At 42.2% G+C, this 21,867-nt stretch overlaps 1 protein-coding gene and 1 long non-coding RNA gene across 2 annotated transcripts in view; one reads left to right on the top strand and one right to left on the bottom strand.

The window, feature by feature from the left end:
* The first annotated feature begins 129 nt into the window (after nucleotides 1-129).
* Nucleotides 130-21,256, top strand: LOC115474881. Its single transcript, XR_003942924.1, has 3 exons — nucleotides 130-212; nucleotides 13,472-13,478; nucleotides 21,244-21,256. It is a non-coding gene; the product is annotated as an uncharacterized LOC115474881 (long non-coding RNA).
* The window catches only part of LAMP2 (lysosomal associated membrane protein 2), a 41,466-nt gene continuing 28,518 nt past the window's right edge, over nucleotides 8,920-21,867 (bottom strand). Inside the window, exon 9 of the mRNA XM_030210573.1 lies at nucleotides 8,920-9,613. Coding sequence (XP_030066433.1) covers nucleotides 9,471-9,613 — 143 coding nt within the window. The 3' untranslated portion in view covers nucleotides 8,920-9,470. The remainder of the gene's footprint in view (nucleotides 9,614-21,867) is intronic.

Raw genomic sequence — 21,867 nt, 5'->3', positions numbered from 1 at the left:
AGATAAGGTCCTGCATCCTTATGAACATTCACCCTTTTGGTTTTCAAGCTCAGCATGAAAGAAGAGAGGAGCTAGATGAAATGAGGGAAAGAAAGTATGGTGGCACTGCCTGGTTATGAAGGGAAAGGGCTGGAATTAAGCACACTGCCCAGGCTTCTGTTATATATGTAACATTTCTGTCCACCCAGGATATAAAAATATTCAACTTGGGGGTGGGGGGGGGGGGTGGGGGGGGGGGGAACAAAAGAACTGTGTTTCAGATTGACAGAGGAGAGAAATAGAGGCACGCTAACTGTGGAAGGAGGTATAATTTATTTACAGCAACAGTGCCATGTAATACAATGTTGATAATAATAAAATGTACAGTAAAAGTCAAAACACAATGTTTCTGTGAGGTTTTATATGATGTGGGAAATGGGGATCTCTGGGCTGATAATATCAATAGCGCCCATTATACAATAGCAATGAGTGCCGATATTGGTGCCCAAAATTCACACCTCCTAAAACCACGTCATTCTTGGCACCCAAATTGGGAACACATCCCTGGTAATCATAAGTACATACGTATTGCCATACTGGGACAGGCCAAAGGTCCATCAAGCCCAGCATCCTGTTTCCAACAGTGGCCAATCCAGGTCACAAATACCTGGCAAAATCCCCCAAAAAGTACAAAACATTTTATACTGCTTATCTCAGAAATAGTGGATTTTTCCCAAGTCCATTTAATAACGGTCTATGGACTTTTCCTTTAGGAAGCCATCCAAACCAGTCTAGAACACTGCACCCAGATTTTAGGAATGCTTCTAACCTGCCCATGCACCTCCGATGGAATTTGGGTACATACTGTTATAGAATAGGATGTAGAAAGATGTGCGCTGAATTCCAAATTGGTGCCAATTTTTTTTTTTTTTGTTACATTTGTACCCCGCGCTTTCCCACTCATGGCAGGCTCAATGCGGCTTACATTAATTGGGCGCACATCTTGAATCGAAAGCCAATTTTGGGCACCATAAGTAGAATCTGGGGGACAGTGTTTTGCCCGAGCATGAGAGTTTCTAAGACACCAGCAAGAGAAAATCACTGGTAAAAGTACTTCTGTGGAGGATAGTGGGGAGAGGAATGGGCCAGATCCATCAGAGGAAGCCAAGCAAGTCCAAGAGGAAGAGAATTCAGAACAGAAGCAGTTTCTTGTTAACTTACCTGGAAACCCCCCCCTCCCCCATCCTTTTGTAAAAGGTGATTTCCTGAACATTTGAGGGCACGCTGGGGTGGACTGGGGGGGGGGGGGGCAGATAACACCTTGTTCCCTTCTCCCCCGCATGCATGCACCAAATATACCTTTGCTGGCAGGGATGCTGAGGCACTGGCAGCCAAATCAATACAGTGCTGCCACGCTTCTCCTCATGCTGTATCCTTAAGTCAATGTGTGCTTTCAACCACCAATGCCTGACATTCTCACACATGCACGAGAAGTCCTTGCATCGGGGGGGGGGGGGGGGGGGGGCTGAAAGCACACACTGACTTCTGCCTTAAGGAAGCAATACGAGGAGGAGAGCAGAGACACTATTTATTTGGCAGCCAGGGCCTTGGCGTTCCCCCCTCCCCCCCCCAGTAAAGGTAACAGGGTGCTGTAGTTGTGGAAGGGGCCTGAGCCCAAAGTGGAGGGGGGGGGGGGGGCGGGCGCCTAGGGATTCCACTCTTGACTTAATAACTGTTAAATCTGTTATAACTGTGCCGTGAACTGTTTGCAACCAAAATCTTTACTTCTTGAGAAGTTTCTGAGATTTTAATTGGTTCCAAAGCCTCATCATCTCAAACCATATTAGTCTCTAATCTTAATTTGAGATGTCATTCACCATAGCTGATAAGGTCTTAGCCAAGTCAGCTGTAGACAACCATCTAGATTCCAAGTGGGTTGATGGGGTAGGTGATGGAGTGGGAGGTTCAGGATTCCTTAAAAGTCCTGGAACCTGATGACCTAAGAGGCACTGGGTCCCCAAAAGAAGGAAGCCTTGCTCCAGTTCTCAGATCTTTGGTAGTTGATTTTTTTTTAAATTTCCTATTAAAGTCAAATTGGAAACTAAATTTTAGAAAAAAGTGACTTCCACAACAGGTACCTCTCTTCAAATCCATGAAAGCTTCACAGTAATTGGGTTACCCTTGGATTTTCTGTCCACAAGTCATTTCCCCACTCCTGGAAGCAACTTTCCAAATGTCCTCTGCAAAGGCCTTATTTCCTGTTAGAGCAGCAGCTATGCCTTTCAGGATTCCAGGCACCTGGATAATTTCTTATTAGTTGAAATAGGGTAATGGGAGGGATGGGGACTAAGGGGTGTAGTTATTGATATGGGCTGCTGTTACGTTATTACCATTAACTTATGCTATTTTAAACAGAGGTCCCAATTCATGCAATGAGACCTAGTTACTAATAACAGGGGTTAATAGTAGCCCATACTTTTAAACTTCCCCTCTTAAAGAAAAATAGAAATGCCTCAACAAATCAAAATCACTGCTATCTGTAATAAAAGTGAGCCACATATAGGACAATCAAGCCATTGTGACATCACTGATGAGGTTGGCTCTTAGGCTTCAGTGGTGGAATAAAACATTATGACATCACAATATCAGTTCTGGTAACCAGAGAATGAAAACTCTTCACACTGAAGGCCATTATCAACATGGTTACTGTTAAGCCTGGTTATTAGTAATATGTCTCATTGCATAAAATTGAACTTGTGGTAAAATAACACATCTTAACAGTAGCCCACGTTGATAACTTCCCCCAAATGTTAATTTGATCAGTGTTTTTTGGGCTATTTGCTCCGTTTTCTTTTAAAATGTATTTTATCGTCATGATATGGGCTGGGATTTTCCTTTTGGATTGTTATGTGTATTGGCTTGTTTAATTTCTTTTCATTTTGAAATATTTTCTCTTAGGCTTCCGTGGTTGGCATCATGATTGTTGCAGTTGTCCGGGTCTTTCTGCATCTGAATAAGTGGAACCAATGTTTCAGCCATGGTGCTGAGGCTTTCTTCAGAGTATACTGCAAGTTCTGCAGTTTTGTTTTTATATATAATGGATTTTCAAACCTGATTGGCTGGGGTTTGAGGGGAGTGGTTTCTTCAAGAAGGAAGGAAAGGGAGGTAGGAAAGTACATTAGTCTGGTGGGCATAAGGCTGGAAATTCAATGGGCCAGTTCTGACTCTGGGAGGGGGGGGGAGGAGGAATTTCTTTAGCTCTACAGTACATTCAGTTTCACCAATGTATGGTTGGCCACAACTGCATTGGGTGGATTTCATACAATGCAGGGCTCTGGAGCAGAGCTAACCTGTCTTTCACATGTGCAATTGGGGATGCCAGTTTCTGTGGGGCACTGAAGGCTGTTTTAATGTTATTCTTTTAGCAGTATTCCTACTCAAACCATTACTACTTGGACATAGGGGAGCGCTACAAGATATTGCTCTGTCGTGGCCTTGGTTGTTGATGGCGCAGGTTAGGTTGTCCAAAAGTTTAAAGGCTTAAGAAGTAGCCCTGCTGCCGTAGCTATTAGTGAGGACTGTGTTCTGTAGGGTGTCTTTCTTTCTGAAGAGTATCCAGGCCACAAGTTTAAGGTTCTGTTTACTAGTGCATATAGGGACACCTCTTTTTGTGGTCATGTGGTAATGGGACACTGCATGTAGATAAAAGTTAATACAAGTGGGTTCACATCCAGAGAAAGCAGCAGGATAGTACTTCGCACCAAAGCACCTCAACCCAACTTACCATAGGAGGAAGGACCAGTACCACAATCCTTACGAAAAAAAACAACAGAACCTAGTCATTGTCCCTGCAGACAAAGAGAACTGCCACCTCCATCGAGCCACAAATAAAAACCGGTCTGAAGTGAGGTAAGCACCTGACCTCTACATTCTACAGCCTACCCAATATCCACACACTAGGAGCTCCACTCTGACAGAGTAAGTGAAATCAACTCTCCAACCCAACCTCTAGCCTACTATCTGGCCCAAAATTAAGAACTTTAACTGACAACATACCCTCAACTGTCAGCTATTCTGCCCCATCTCATAGAGATCATTAGTGGCCTGTGACTAAGTGACACAAGCATTCAGACCAGTTTTTATGTGGTTTCCCAGTGGATAAGGACTCACTATATATAAAGACAAACTACAGATATCACAGCATATACTGAAGAAAGCTGCTGCAGCATACTGGCTGAAATGTGGATTCCACTTATTCAGACACAGCAAGACCCAAACAATTGCAACAATCATTTCAGAAGACTGAAAATCTTAAAAGTTTAAAAAATAAATAAAATAAATGCTCAAAATTTTATTTCAACTCCAGCAGTGAAGTAATTAGCAAGGGGGGGGGGGGGGGGGGAAGCAAAATTTTAAAATACACTTTCCACCATTAGAAATAATGCCATACTCAGGGCATTAGCACAGGAAGTGTGCTAGAATGCTTATACGTTTCCTTTGCATCTAGTTTACGTTTGGATTCTCTTACCACCTTCTGCATCCATGGCTGGTTAGTAGGCAGACTAGCGATTCACCTAGGAGGGCATAAAACTGGGGGACAGCACCAGGACCAGCATCAGCCACTAAAAGTGGCTGGTTTGGAGCCATGAGCAGATGTGCATGCTCAAGTCCTGCCCCATTCCTCCAAATTTGGAGAGGACAGGGTGAAAGAGAGAGAGAGAGAGTGTGTTTGCTCAAGCCCTTGCATTTAGCTTTCAGGCTGAGCTGAGGGAGATTGACAGCAGCAACAATGGCATGGATAGTAGTAAAAAAGGGGAGGTGCTAGAATTAGTGGATACAGGCCTGGCACAGCCCGGTGGTGGGGGGGGGGGGGGGGGAAGGTTTACTTAAGGCCAGGGGCAGAACGACCATTGGGGCAACTGAGCAGTTCCCAAGGGCCCAGAGGCTCTACCCGGTTGCCCACCTCCACACACTACAGCCCCCATGGGGCCCTGGTTGTCTAGTGGCCGCTGCCGCTATGCTCCCTGGTCGCACTGCCATGTTTACAAAATGGCTGCTGAGACTCCCACAGTAGACTACCGTAGGAAGTTTCAGCAGCTATTCTGTAAACACAGTGCTATGCGAGGCAGAGTAGAGACAGCAGATGGGCAGGAAAGAGGGGATTTATTTCCTTCCCCCGAAGAAGCCATAGCCACTAGACCAGCAGGACTCTTGAAGGTAGGGAGAGGGGACAGCACAGCAGGGGGTGGGGGAACTGGTGGGGGAAGCAGCAGCATGGCGGGGGAGGGAGGGACCAGAGTACTCTCAGTCCACCCCTAAGGCACCAGATACCCATCCCCCTAAAAAAATAAATTGCCCAACACAGCTCATTATATGGGTCTCATAGTGAGACACCACTGCCGGCCTGCTCGCCCTTGACCACATACAAGGACTGTGCTAACAAGCTAAAAGCAAATGCATATGAAAGGGTGTGTTTTGGTCTAAAATAAAGCAGAATAAAAGAGAAAAGGAAAGGAAGCAAGAGAAAAACCACAGAATTAAGCAACAAAGCAGCTGCAATTTTCAAACCATCAGTTCAACAATTAGCATAACTTAAATTATTTATTGTACGTTACAAAGCCAACTTGTCCCACAGAAATAAATAAATTTCAATGCCAGAGCAACTGTTAAAGATGTTTCCTTCTACAGCAAGCTATTATTGTGGCATTATGGAACTGCTCAAGTTACCTTTTTCCATATACAGTTGACCTGTAACCATTTGCAAATTTTTTGGAAGGATGTTACAAGAGCGGGAATGGTATTTCCTTGCGAACCAAATGGTTGCTGGCTTTGTGAAATCAGCCACGACGTACATGGCAGATTTGCCTTAAGCGCATTTGCCTTGAGGCATCAAAGTGTGACATTTCTGCTTCACAGCTGGCCCTACCCTAGTTACCTGGGGTTCATGGTACTCAACAATCTAATTCGCCAGCTGTAGGTTTCACCCTATTAACTCCTGTGCTAACACAGGTACATGGGCTGCCAGTGCTTTTTCGAGTTTGTCATAAGGCACTGCTTCTAGTCCATCAAGCCGTAAGCAGAGGCTCTGCTGTATTTTGTTAAAGCTGTTTGAGCCTAGTGGCTGTGGCTATCCATTACGCTCAGAAAGGACGATGCATTTATCTTTAGACATAGTTAAAAAAAAAAGTTCAGGGTGTTGAGATAAGCTTAGCTACTTTTTTTTTTCCTGTTGTGGAGGTTTGGTTATGAAGCGCTCATGCAGGTAACTGTTTTTTATGATGTATGTGATTTGTAAATCACCTAGTTGTAGGCAACATATATATTTTTTTTTAAGTAAATTCTACTAGTAACCCAATTCTGGTGTTTCCTTTCTCTTTACCGTTTCCCCTACTAAACAGGAAGTATTGGCAGAGTACAGTAGGTTGTATGATATGTGGTTTGGTGTAGCTGTTTTATTGTGGTTTTTATTACAGAAGTGTTCTATAAATTACCTAGGGTATAGGTAATATGTATTTTAAATAAATTATCTTAGTAACAATGCTGGTGTTTCCTTCCTCTTTACCAACTGCATACCTGTTTTCCTGCTAAGCAGGAAACGTGATAAAGGCTTACGTGACAACTAAAAATTTGGATTAAAAAGGTATACTAGGACCCACAACTAGATGAAAGCCTCAACTGCAAGATCTGATTGAGAGAAGGTAGACTATTTGTGAGCAATCTCTCGCTCCATACAACCTTTCTGCTTGGTACTGACAAATATGTTTGGTTTTTTTGCCATATATTTATTAATGTATTTATATATGCAATAGCAATACATACATACATTTCCATGAGATATTATAATTCAAATTGTCCTTTATCCATTTTAGAATGTATGATTGGCCCCATTCACTTTAGACCAGATTATTAATAAAAATCACTGTCTGGCTTTTGCTCCTTGGCAAGAGATTTGTTTGCTTTATATTCAAATGTAGGTAGTAGGCATAGCCACACCATTCCTAGCTACCTAGGCAGTGGACTATAGCTATCACTTCTTGCACAATGCACAGAGACTATTGCTGCTATGCTTTTCATAGCTTTCAACCCATCACTGTAGTTTAGGACACTAGCCTTTGGGCAGGTATGCTGAAGTTAGGCCTTACATGCTAATTTTCTTCCCTTTAGACCCTCCCAGACTGGTCAAGATGCTTGGGTTATGCACACCTACCAGCAGTGGGAGATTGGGGTTCTACACAATCTGGTGTGCTCAACTAACCAGTATACCGATAAAACAGAGAAAGAAATGAAAAAACTACCACAGAACCCTATACCTGGAACCTCCCCCGCTGCCACAGACCTAGCGCAACCAGCACCAGTCTAGCACCAGAAACTAACCCTGGTATCTTTACTAGTATGCCTACTGGTAAAAAACAGCCACAGCAAAACTCAGGCTCAAACACGAGAAGCAAACACCATAATGAAAAACAGGGTGGGCTCTTGACCAGTCTGGAGGGTCTCGCGAAAAGACAATTAGCAGGTAATGCCTAGTTTCACCTTCTTCAGCAACCCTCCAGACTGGTCAAGATGCTTGGGAAGTACCAAAGCAGTAAACATCTAAGCGCACCGAGATCCTGAAGATGAACTTCCGCCCAGCACACATGCCATCTCCTCTGCAACTGCCCAACTCGTCGTGCGTCCCTGATGACTGACATAGGCCGCAGCTGTGGTGTTGGAGAGAATCCTTACCATTCTGCCAATGAGAAGCAACCAGAAGAACTCTAGCGCTAATCAAAGCGGGTGTCTCCAACCAACTGCTGGACCAGCGAGACTCCATCAACCAATGGCCTTAAGCTACCTGGCTGAGACAATGAGTCTCCCCCCCCCCCTCCAATTTGCATCCATGGAGAGCACTATTCATTCTGCAGGCTCCAGAGGCATGCCCTTCTCTAGTTGTAGTGTGTGAAGTCACCACTGCAGAATGTGGCGGGGGGTCTCTCCAGAGCTGGCACTGCAATCCTGGTGCCTCAACACCCCAACACACAAGAGCGGCAGCAGAGAAGTCTGGTTGCACACATCACCATGGTAAATCAGAGAAGCAAGCAAAGATGCGACCAGGCTCTAATCAAAGAAAACAACCTCGGTCTAGCACCGACTAAGAATTCCCTGCTCTCCTGGACAGCAAAAAGCAGTGGTGCTTAGGCGCCTGCCTGAACATGGCAGTTGTCTACTCCAGAGAGCAGAAAAGGGGGGAGGGACCCGGCCACCTGGGTTTTGACACCCCAAGGGGAACAGGAGCCCCACACCCCAGACGCACTAGCAGGGACTAGGCACAGGGTTACTTAAAAAAAAAAAAAAAAAGAGGAAGACCCCAAAAAACAAACAGTCAGAGCACCAGAGTGCCATGAAGGGCCTACCAGACTGGTCAGGTTGCACATCTACCCTCTGCTGGAGACTGAGAAATACTGGCTGGTTGGGGTTCTGCACAGGATAAATGTACAGTGTTCAAAGTCAGGTGTTTTCAGTCTCCCTCTGACAGTAGGCATACATAACCCAAGCGTCTTGACCGGTCTGGAGGGTGGCTGAGGAATAGGTAGACTCTTTGCTGTATAAAAAGGTGATATGACAACAGCTCTGAAAATTGCATCATAATAGGAGACTTCTGACCTTGTACAATATAGTAGCAAGAGTAGAATAGAAGACAGAATATCTGACACACCAGTCTATTCATCGATCCCTGCAGACAATTACACCATATATTAACTGCTACTTTCACATAGGTAGATGACCCAGAGTTAAGTGTTGTGGAGAGAATAATGATTTGTATCTAACCCAAGATGTGAAAAAGGCAAGTGTTTCCATTTTTAAAATGTTGACAGACAACTCCCTCCAGCTTCCCATTTTGAATTTGAGTATGGAGCCATTTTTAGTTGAAAGGGGACATCCTAAATAGAGCCCGGAGAACAAAAAACAAACAAACCCCAAAGTCTATACCAACAGTTATCAACCACAATAGACCAGCTGATTGTGTATCAATTGTTTTTTGGGCACAAAAACATTACATGGATCAGCATCATTCATAGTATCAACCATTGTTTTACTTCATTCCAGGTATTTGATGTCAAGACAACAAAGTATCCTACACCAGGTTTCAGCAACAAGTTGAGGAGATAGTGGTCTTGGTGCTGCAGACTCAAAAGCAGAACGGCAAACAATTTGTCCCCATGAATGCTCAGGAGTGGCTGTAGCTATCTACTGTAAATCATTTTGACTTGGTTTTTGTAGAAACCAGCATTAGCAGTCTACCTGCCGAATAATCCAGGTTCTAAGTGTTTTAGATACATTAATTCCCAGTTGCGACAGTACAGAGGTTGTCCAAGAAGTTACTAGATCCACCATCCTCAAAGCATTGATGTAGAAGTCCTATGAAGCATAGTTAGCTTATAAGAGGACAAGCTGGCATTAACAGAGTCATTAGTTGTTAGAAAAAAAAGAGCCCAAGCAGCAGAAAGGGGTTACACAGATTGATAGCCAGTATGACTTTTTTTCCTTCCAATTAAATAAGAGATGAAGACAAGAATTACAAGGAAGCCCAATGCGATTCCCACTGCGATTGGAATAAGAAAGCCAAGATCAAAGTCAGCAAAGCATTCTTCAGCTGTTAGAAAAAGAAAATAGCAACAGGGAGTCAGTGAGCAGCAGGAGACACATGACAAGACACCATGAACTGCAGAGTTTAAAAAAAAAAGTGGAGTTTTACTTATCAAAGAGAAGAAATGTCAAGCCATAAGATCACCCTCCTCCCCATGGCCATAGTGTAGCATCTCTCTATTCAACTCAGTTGGGCAAAAAATCCTCTACCACCTTAAATAAGTCTTTTCTCAGGAATAGTTTTTGAAGGACAGGACAGAATGACATAATGCTTATTCAAACTATGACATTTTAATATTATAATGTCCACATTAAACCAAAAATACTGGAACTTGCTTAAAACAATATAATCATATATATAAGTCCACAGTTAGCAAATTGATCTCTCAGATGATAATATCTACTATGCATGCGAGTTGAGGAAAAAACTTTTCCTCAACTCCAACAACCTTGATGTTGAAATGGAAGTGGTGTCAATTTGTAAACTATTTTTTTAGTTTATTTATAGTGGAGAAAAAGACCTCAATAGTCAAAAGCATGGCAATATGACAATAAATATATTCAATGCCAGCATTTCATTGACGCCGTTATTTTCATTGGTCATTAAAATAAATCCACTGAATCGTGATGTCTATCACTTGCTTAAACAAAAAGTGTTACTTAGCTTGTGCTATTTTGCCCAACGGGGATTTTTTCTCTACAATCCCTTGAACCACGGGGTTTAAATTCACAAATCGAATGGTCTGTTTTTTTACGTTATTTTATTTAATCACTTTTTAATAGTCATTCACATTTCCAATTCAGCACACATGTTGTTGATCATTGTCTCGGTTTAAATACCTTAGTACTTCTTCCGGTAGTTACTTTTCACTACCGCTGTCACATGAGTAAAGGACGCCATTGCTTAAGGTTTGTCTGTGGTTTTCTACTTTTATATATTTAAATTTAGTGTTTTCACTAAAAATATTTAAGTGATGGTTTTTTTTGTGGTATCACTTTGAACCACAGGTATCGTGATTTGCCATTAGTTACTTGGCCCCCTGACGAAGCCAGATTGCAGAGTGAAACGGAGAGCCCCGTTGGGCAAAATAGTACAAGCTAAGTAACACTTTGTTTAAGCAAGTGATAGACATCACGATTCAGTGGAGTTTACGACCAATGAAAATAACGGAGTCAATGAAATGCTGGCATTGAATATATTTATTGTCATATTGCCATGCTTTGACTACTGAGGTCTTTTTCTCTACTATAAATAAACTAAAAAAAAAAAAAAGTTTTCAAATTGACACCACTTCCATTTCAACATCAAGGTTGTTCTAATTATATTCAGTTTTATATTGGTGTATTTACTACGGTTTTTGCTGAATTTTTGTCTAGTATTGCCTATATTTAGTACACAGCAACCATCAGCAATAGACATGAAAGATGAGGCAATGAGGGCAACTACCTGTCCTTTCCCAAGGCTCCTTCATTGCTTATAGTATATAAAAAAAAAGGTTGGTCAGAAGAAATTTCTTTTACAGCTACTAGCACTTAGTTTGCTGAAGTCCTAGTCTTTTTGAAAGAAAATAACCATTTTCAATTAACTTGCTCCCAGCCAAGTTTTAATAAGTACTATCATATCTCCTCTTACTATTGGACCTGGAATCCTATTACATTGAGACTTCTTATACAAGAACTACTTTTTCCCCCCTGCATCATTTATGCGGGGGGACTGAAAATTAGGAGTACTCAAGGTATGGTCACACCATGGCTGAGTAGAGGCATAATATTTGGAATGGAACAGAGAATAGAGCTGCAGGTCAGTGATCAAAATGAAAAACAGCTGCATACAAGAAACCAATTTACAGACAGAGCTACATTAACCCCCCCCCCCCCCCCCCCAAACTATACACAGCCATCCTATGTAACACCACTAACGCTCTAACGAACCTTGTTTGACAGATTTGACAGATTGTAAAAATGATAAACTTCAAGAAAACTGCGTCTTCACTCAAAACACCTAGGGAAGACCTATTACCACTCACCGTGAAAAAAATGCATGACTTAACCAACTTTTAGAGATCTCTGAAAACCAACCTGTTCAACAAGGCATACCACACTGATCCATCCTAATCACCAGACAACGAAACTCAAGCCTGAACTGGATAAAACCTAACTCTGTGCACGTGACTACCAAAGTCTACTCTACCACGAAAGAACTTTAACGCAATACCACTCTACCTCTTATTCCGAATATGAACTCTTTATACTTGACTGCTTAACCTACCATGTCAATCATGATCTTAGTGTAATACCACCTGTATCTCTCACTCCGGAATTGGCGATCGCCATGACGGAACAATGTAAGCCACATTGAGCCTGCAAATAGGTGGGAAAATGTGGGATACAAAATGCAACAAATAAAGTTAACAGTTCCCTCCTTCTGGCAATCACGTAACCTGAAACAAGAGCTTGCAAGAAAGCAACTCCAAATAGGAGAAAGTGGTACAAAACCCTGCAAGGCACTGTTATTCTAACACATATTAATGGATGCTACAGGTACAGAAGGCTCCCCCTTCATGCTTTTGTATGAATGTAGTGTATGAGCCAATGCAAACAGGGATGCTACATCCAAGAAAGAAGCCAAACACATTAGAAAGAGTCTTTGAAAATATTAGAGAAAAACAGACAGCACAGTAAGCATGTCTCAAAAGAAAGATCAGTTCCCAAATCTTATAAGGCTTACCTTCCAGACTCAACCTAATTTACTTGTTTTGTCACAGCAAAATTCATGGACCCTATTGATCTTTTATTATCTTTGTTGTTTTATACGATACCTATCTTACTATTACATTGTTTAATTGTATTTTAATTAACTGTGGCCTACCTTACGGTATTGTGTAAGCCACATTGAGCCTGTAACTAGTGGGAAAATGTGTTAAAATAAAAGGACAAATCAGGACTAGAGAAAAATAGAAAACATTTGAAATTAGAATGACCAAATGGACACACAAACACTCGAACATTAACTCTTGTCATCCATTATCAGCTAGAATCACTGCTGTAAAATGTTACTGCTTTTCACCTCTGTCCTCATCACACCTCATTTTACTGAGCTGTAATGGTTTATTACAGGAAAGCTTTATAAAAAATAAAATAAAATTTAAACTCAGTGTTTCTTCCCTGATCTGCTGAAGAGATGAGCTGTAGGACTTGCCAGTCACAGCTATATTAAATTAGTCCAATAAGTTAGACAACCCTTATTTCTACATATCCAAGTGGACTAATATCCGCCACAATTCTCCAAGCTATTTGCTTTTTGATTGCTGCTGAAGATTTCAACTCATAGGTATTTTCCGCCAGTGGTATTGTGTATACAGTTGAGATTCTCTTCCCCACTCACCATCAGTTTTCACTTACGTTTTCTGCCACTTCTAATGCCTAGTTCTCTAGCATTCTTTAGAAATTTTTTTTTTTTTGGGGGGGGGGGGGGGCAAAGTGTTCAAGAAAATCTAACAGAAAAAAATATTGTTAGAGAATAAAGGAAAATACAACCCAACAATTATCACATTATCCCAAATAAGGAAAAGAGGAGTTTTGGTTAACTCAGAATTAGGAAACCAACCAGGAAGAAAGGAAAGGCAGGTACAAGTCAGGAAGTTAAACTAAATGCACATTCAATGAGCTCAGAGCAACAGTTAGGATCAAAGAATACATTAAAAATAGTACCTATTTATTTATTTGGATTTTGTTCACACCTTTTCACCATTTATGTGGAAACAGCAGAAAAAAATGCAAGCCCCACGACCAACATCTGCAGACACAAGGCCAAAAACGCAGTCTTGACTACATAAGCTTGGGGTGGGGGAGGGGGGGGGGTCAGGAAAAAAGTGTCAGACTTAAATATCACAGCAGAAAGTCTCAAAACCCTATTGAAATCAGACTAGCACAAAGTTGGCCAAAGTTGCATGAGAAAAATGTAGCTTGAGAATTTCCCAGAAAATCAGTAAACTCCAAAACAAACAAACAATCTACAGGCCGATTTCCAATTTTCGTAAATAAACTCTTAGCTATAGGAGGAATAGCTCCCTGATATTTACTCACCATATCAACTGGCGACAATCGAGATTTAGGAAAGCCTACAAATCTTCAATTCAAACACCTAAATTTTCCAAGGCTTCCAATTTTGTCTTATCTACCAACTAACGAAGTGCAGTGCGATCTGCTGTTCAAACCTGCCCAATTGGGCATACAGGTTGCCAGTCCCTTTTTGCACATCACTTGGGTTTGCAAAAATCAAGTTTCTCTTTCATCAAGCCAATCAGACAGATTTCTCCATCTTACCCTTGGCAGCTATTATCTCCCAGGCTCCTTGTTCTTATCATGAGGAAAAAAAAAAAAAAAAAAAAAAAGATACAATATTTGAAGCCTTTCCATTTCTAGAAGCCTCCACAAGAGCATCAGCAAGTTAGGGTCCATACCGTCAGTACAAACTCAATCTTCAGAAACCAAACTTTGCAATTAAGTTGTCCCACTAAGCAAAACGAGAACCAAAGCACCTTTAACACTCTGCTGTGGTCTCAAATATTGGGTTTTAAGAAGTGTATTGTAGCACTAGAATGAAGGAGTAGTCAACTCCCCCCACCCTCATCCAATGCAAGTTCCTCAAAAGCAATGTGCCTCTTCTGAAGTTGCTCCCTCCAAAAGTGGGCTTCATAAACAGGTCTAATGTCTACTACTGACACGTTTCCAACACCCCCTCCCACACCCCCCCCAGTCAAAATGTATGTTGCCTTACCTTCCATTTCCTCATTGGGTTTGGTCCACCAGGAGCACTCTGGAACCAGCATGTATGCTAATGACCATCTTAACTCCTCCTAGTTCTCTAATCTTGTTAGAGCTTTCCAAATCTTCAGCCCACTTGTATTAATTCTGAATATCTAGCTCCCTTTCCAGATTTAAAGGACTATGGAAATTCTGATCCCAGCATGAGTTCATGGTGCACTCAAATTTTCACCCCTGCATTGGAGGCAACCGACTACTTAGCCTACGTGTTAACATCTTAAGTCACCAATCCACAATGGTAGACCACCTCCTTATGGAGTAATGCAATAATTACATCAAATCCTCTCAAGGCTCGCCTGTCCTTATTCTCATACTTAAATTGCATCTTCAAAAGAAAGGTAGCTTTGCTTTTAACATGTTGACACTATTAAGCCAGTTTTTGCTATACTGGCCCATGATGCTTTAAGTCAAGGCAGGTTACAATGCAAAAAAAAAAAAATCATCAATAAAAATCAATAAGACTAGCACACATGGGGACTGAGGATAAATGCTTGAAATGTGGACATTCTCCAGCGGATTTAGGGCACATGTTTTGGACATGTCCAAGAGTAGCAGACTTTTGGATGCAGGTATGCAATCATGTGTCAGATATGTGGAAGATAACATGGCGGCGGAAACCGCAACTATTATTTGATAAGTTTCATTTGTCTCAACAGCCCCCTAAAGGGATGCGTCCGTTTCTTAAACGGACGGTACTGCTAGGTAAGAAGGCAATCTTGAGCTTGTGGATCACTTCAGAGTGCCCATTATTGTCCCACTGGAGAGCGAGGATGATTTTTCAATGTTCTCTGGAACGCAGAGCAGTGGGTGATTTGGCCTCACCCAGAGGGGAGATCTTTTGCCAGACTTGGGCCCCCTTCTGGGACTCATTAACGATGGTGGCTAGGAGCAGGATATTAAACTCGTAAGGCAGTTAGATGAAGCAAATGGCACGGCGACAGAGGTGAGAAAGGGAAGAGTTTGGGGGGGAGGAGAGGGGAAGGGGAGGGGGGAGGGGAAATGTTAACCGTTTTTTGAGGAGGGATTGGCACATTTTGTTCTAACGCCTATTTTGGCCCTGCTATGTGTTCATGCTGTCAGATGTATCTCTCAGGACTTGATATTAATACACATTACAACTTGAAACGCGAGTAGAAGAAATCAGGGAGGGTGCTGAGGGTGGGGTGTAAAGGCATAAAAAGAAATGGAATGGCAACAGCAGAGGAACTGGTAATTGTTGATGATGTTGTTAATGCTTTCTTGTTGCAATATTTTGTACGTAACCTTGAACCTTACGCCAATAAACAGATTTAAATAATATAAAAAAAAAAAAAAAAATCAATAAGACTACCATAAATAGAAGGATAGATATTAGAGAAGGCCAGTCATACAAAATAGTCTTCAACTGCAGCATCCCCTCTCCCATGTCTGCAGTGCCCCAAATCTCTAACAGTTGAACAGAAGGGAAAAAGGTTTTAACTATTTTCAAAAAGGTAAATTAAAAAAAAAAAGTTTTAAGAACACAAATATATAGTATTATGTTCCAAAGGAAAGGAGCCATTTTAATATATATAAAAAAGGTACTGTGCTAGTCAGTCCCTTCCCAGCTTGCTCATGCTGGATCTGGTAACAAGTTCACAACCATTCTAAGATTAAAAAGGTAGCATGTAGAGACATAGGGGATGTTAATTGAAGCTAGATATAAAGCTTTATACAAAAATACACTTGGTTGAGGAATGATTCCTTTATGGGATTAAAAAAAAAATATATATATATATATATATCCTGTTCTAAGGAATGGATCCTTAGAAGCTTAGCAGAGATTGGGTGGCAGCACCGGTGGTTGGGAGGCGAGGCTAGTACTGGGCAGACTTCTACGGTCTGTGCCCTGAAAATGGTAGATACAAATAAAGGTCAGGTATACATATACAGTAGCACATGAGTATCTTGTTGGGCAGACTGGATGGACCCTACAGATCTTTCTGCCGTCACCTACTATGTTACTATGAGTGAGCATTAATCTTATATTTAATTCTGTGTTTAACTATCCAATGTAACCATTTAAATAGTGGAATAATCTCTACAGTATGCTTTAATAACATTCTGCAGTGTTCTGCAACATCTGTAGTAATTTCAGATTGGCTTTAGTCTAATTTGGTATTTATGATAACATGTAGAGACAGCCAGTTTTGGGTTGGCCTGAGCCCAAAGTGGGTGGGCACAAAATTCTCTGCTCCGCCCTCCCTCCACCACTATACCCACCATTTCTCCCTCCTCTCCACCCTTATGCCTACCATTTCTCCCCCTCCCCACCTATCCCCTCTGTATGCAGCATGTGTCCCTCCCCTCCACCTCATACACAGCCAAGACTTCTCCCTTCCTCACCCCTCCACCCCTTTTGCTGCATCTCCCTCACCCACCAACCAAGCCTCATCTTTCCATCTTCCGTTCCCCCTGTGCAGCTGCTGTGTCCGCCCCCGTCTTCCCTCCCCCATGTGACATCTTCCCCCTTCCCCCCCCCCCGTGCAGCTGCAGCATCTCACCCTCCTTGCAGGCCCGCCCAGCAGCAAAGTTCCTGACAGCGATTCCAGTCGCAGCGATTCCCACACGCTTCCTGCCGGCTGCCGCTCAACAATCTCCTCTCGCTACTAAGCGCTAACCCGGAAGTCTCTCCTGCAGAGGAGAGACTTCCAGGTCAGCGCTTAGTAGCACAAGGAGATTGAGCGGCAGCCGGCAAGCAGCGTGTGGGAATCGCTGCGACTGGAATCGCCATCAGGAACTTTGCTGCTGGGCGGGCCTGACCCGAAATTGGGTGGGCCCAGGCCCACCCGGGCCCGCCTGTGGCTACACCCCTGGTACAGGGCATCCCCTTCCATATAAAGTTGTGAAACAACACCTAAACATGTAAAATGAAAGTCTAGTCAAAGACCACACCTAAACACCTAAAATGAGAGTCTAGTCACAAAGGCCATTACTTAGCATAAAAACAGGATGCACTGTTTTGGCTACCAGTCGTGTGTCAGGCTTATCAGTTGTGGGGAACCCTAGTGTTTGTATATGCAGAGCACTCCTCTGGATAACAAAAAAAAAAAAAACATGGGTTACCTGTAAGATGTATTTCATCCCCCCCCCCCCCCTAATTATTGTGTGTAATGTTTACAACTCGCTAGCTAGATCAGGATGCAAGGTGGCCCGTTTGTGACCCCCACACTCCTCTGGATCCAAAAGTCCTGTTCACGGATTTAATGTGGTTTGTTGGGCAAATCATGGGAGAAGGAAAGTGGACCTTTTACTGAGACAGATGGGTGTGGGTGAAAGACAGTTATACAAGATCTTAGGGAGTGCACGTTAAGAATGGGAAAAAAAAGTCTCTATTTTTGCTGACCAATGTTAAGGTTATGTCTAGGACAAGATACTGTAGCAAAACAGCTTAAGAATTTGATCGTGAACTTTTGTTACAAGCTTTTTAGAAGATAAGTACATGCATATAGAATGGTCCCACGTAATTAACTTTAATGGATATTTAGATTTGTATTAATTCTTGGGTCAGTATTTCCCCGTTTCATACAGTTTGAAACCACATTGTATCTGGATAGTGAAAAGGAGAAGTTAAAACAGTCTGCTAGATTAACCACAAGGTCAGCTGGTAAACAGTTTGAATATGTGATATAAAAACTGCCGAAGAAACAGGCGGTGGGCTTAGAATTTGTGACAAAGTACAGTGGGAGAGAAGTTACTAGTAGGTGGATGAAGATAGCATGCGGCTTTGTGACTCAGTCAGGTGGAGTGGCATAACTGCTACTCTAGGAGTTTGGGGTACGAACTGATAATTGATAGGCTAAAAGTCCTATGTGTGGGATTAGGAAAGTAGATCACTGGTTAGTGGGATGTGCTAAGATGGTAATTAGATTCCAGATTGTTGTATAACATTTATTTTTATTACATTTGTACCCCTCGCTTTCCCACTCATGGCAGGCTCAATGCGGCTTACATGGGGCAATGGAGGTTTAAGTGACTTGCCCAGAGTCACAAGGAGCTGCCTGTGCCTGAAGTGGGAATCGAACTCAGTTCCTCAGTTCCCCAGGACCAAAGTCCACCACCCTAACCACTAGGCCACTCCTCCACTCAAGTCTATTCCAAGTCTATTGTATAAAAATAAAAGGAAATCTATGCAGAGGCAGGACACTGGCAGAGAAATAGAAAGTCTCTAATATTTATTTTCTGTAGTGCAGGGCTGCTTGAGCTACTATTTACTTGTTGCCAGAATAAAATGTTTTATTTCACTTCTAAGTATTATTTGTTTTATTAGTGTTAAGAAACAAATCCAAGAACATGGGTGTTCTAGCAGTAATCAGTTGGGGTTTGGCTAAGGTGGGTGCAGACCCCAACAGCGTCTAGAGTTTTTTTTTCAAGTTGCCCCAAAATGGTTTTAAAAAAATTAATTAAAAAAAAAAAAGCAGTATAGAGGCTGCCCTTCACTGCAGGCACAGATTTTAATGAAATCTTAGACCTACACTTTCATATTTATATTCCTTTCACATACGGGGGTGAATGCCATATGGTCCTAAAAACACACACACACAAAACCACTACAAGCACACATTCTGCAATAATTGTCTTGTTTGCAGGTTTGTTTTTTTTTTTTTGGAAAGGGTGTAGTATGGTCATGGAAGCATTATTTAGCACCTCTTCAATATGGAGTATAAGTTGCAGGTCCCACATGTCCTTCCATTGCTTTTTCTATACCTTTTTCACCCTTTGTAAATTAAAACTACTTAGATATTTTTGATTGTAGTATACTAAAGTTGAACCTTAAATCCATGTAGCATGATTTGTATGGTTACTGTAGACAGTGACAGCTGTGGTCATACAATTTTAGAAGTGATCGAAGCCTCAAAAAAAGAAAAAACAAAAACTGTACCCAACTCAAATCTATCATCTAGACAAGCACCAGTATCTGGAATATTAACCTACCATAATTAAATGTTTTCTATGCTGCTGAACTATGCCTATGCCCTACCACTATAGATCTCATAAATCACCTCCATCTGCTTTATAGCAGGTTAACTTCCTACTGCATTAGAGGGGGAACTGTGCTGAAGAAAAGCCTTAGATTTTTGGGAGACAGAAGGGGTTTGAGATGGCAGGGCTTAAGTTTGGGCCTATTTAACCTGTAAAGAAAAGCAGGCCTTAATAGGTAATTCTAGTATAGAAATATCCTGTTAAAAGGGATATGTCTGCTTTTTTTTTTTTTTTTTTAAAGATTTTATTGAGAAATGCAACAAATCACATCAATAAAATAAAGCCCACCTGTGCAGAGTGTCAACCACAACATAACATCTCAGTTATCTTTCCACTGGCAGGCTAGGCCAGTCGTGTGCTGGAGCAGGCTCTCACAGGCTCTCGAGAGCCGTTTGTTAAGTTTTTAAGAATTTTGGGAGCCGGTTCTCCATGGCTACTTTAACAAATGGATCCCAAAATGTGGGCTTGGGCCCCTCCTGAATTTTCTTTTACTTTGCTGGCGAGAGAGAGCCCCTTGTTAACAATTTACCAGCACACCCCTGGGCTAGGCTATACCTGCGTTGTTTAAGACCCTTTCCCCAAACCTCCTATCTTATTATCTGAACAGTCTTTATACGAGAGGAAGGGAGGAGTCCAGACAGGAGGACCATTTCACATATACGTCCCAAATCTTATGGTATGATAAGTGTCCCGTTCGTATGGCTGTTAATTTAGACATCAAATGAATATGATCCAATTTACGAAGTACCACTGATAGCCAAGGTAATGCTGTCTGTTTCCAAGTCACGGCTAGCACCAACATAAAAGTAACCAAATGATGTATACGAGTCTTTTCTCCCATTGGCTTAACATGCAGGAGACAGTGTTCCATCTTCATAGGGTATGTAAGCTTGGTGAGGCTATGCACAAACTTCAAAATATTAGACCAATATTTCTGAGCGCTGGGACAAGCCCACCATATGTGGTACATATTACCCTCCTGACCACACTGCCGCCAGCACAAAGCTGACACCAGAGGGACCATTTTATGCAATCGCTGAGGGGTATAGTACCAATTATACAAGATCTTGTACCTATTTTCCATTAAAGCACTGGAGATAGATACCTTAAGCAATGATTTAAGATTCGCTCCCATTGTGGAAATTCATAAGACAGCCCCAGAGCCCACTCCCACTTCAGCAGATAGTAGAGGACAGGCCTACTCTGCAAGATAAGAGCTGTATATAATCTAGAGATCCCCCCCTTATCGCCCATTCTAGATCCATTTTATTCAAACTCAAATCCCTTCTAGCCTTCCTAAAAATAAAATCTCACACTTGGTGGTATCGATAGTGGGAAGCGGGGATCCCATACTGCCCCTGAATATTTTGAAATGAAAAATTCCCCTCCTCCTAAATCTGCCCCAGTTTGCAGAGACCTAGTTTTTCCCCATAGCCCACATCCAGAAGCCACACCCCCCGGGACAAACATGTCAAAAATATATGCAGCCTGGATAAAACTTCCACCGTATATCCCTCCAAACTGACAGGGGTCTCTGTAGCAAGGGTGGCATATCTCTAATCCACCCCTCCCCCAACTTGTCAGGTAACCAAGGGACTGCTGCCATCAGAAACGGGTCTAGCCAAGTCTGCTCCAGGGACTTCCACAATTTGCCCGCCCCTTGCGTCCATTCTAAGATGCGAAGATGAGCTGCTTGGTAATAAGCCCACAAAGAGGGAACATCCATTCCTTCCATCGCACGTAACTGACACATCGCCTCCCTCTTTACTTGTGGTAGCCTCTGCTTCCAGATACATGAAAAGACTCCAGCCCCAAAAGAACTTTTCAGGTATGAAAATAGGAATTGCCACGATCAGATACAACTAAGCTGTTGTAAGATCATCTTAATCACTTCGATACAGCCTAGCCATGAAATTGTCAAGCCCTCCCAACGATCAAGCTCCAGGAAAAAGTTCGCTGGGCTTTCCCAGAAAATTCACCTCATATAGATGCAAACTTTTTAATCAAATTTAGCCCAAGGTATCTAACATCTCTAGATGCCCATTTAAAAGGATACTTATACTTTAATCTAGCCACCTGTTCTTCAGGGACAGATACACTCAAGGCCTCAGATTTATCCACATTGATTTTGAAACCTGAAACTTTTACCATATACATTTAAAACCAACGTTAAAGCAGGAAAAGAAGCACTCTGGTCTGCCAGAGTCAACATATCATCCGCAAACAAGATTAGGGTTTCAATCCCCCCTTGTCATACTCCTTGAATCTCTGGGTGCATGCGGACATATTCTGCCAAAGGTTCAACCACTAACGCAAAAAGAAGAGGGGAGAGGGCACAGCCCTGTCTCGTACCCTGAGAGAGGAAACAAGGGGGACCTCTGGCCGTTGACTAACAGAACCACAAGGAGCCGTATAGATAAGATGAAGCCAATG

The sequence above is a fragment of the Microcaecilia unicolor genome, chromosome 7 (genome assembly GCF_901765095.1).
Source record: "Microcaecilia unicolor chromosome 7, aMicUni1.1, whole genome shotgun sequence".
NCBI lineage: Eukaryota > Metazoa > Chordata > Amphibia > Gymnophiona > Siphonopidae > Microcaecilia > Microcaecilia unicolor.
Note: the sequence above shows the minus strand (reverse complement) of the source record. Positions and strands in the feature narration are given on the sequence as shown.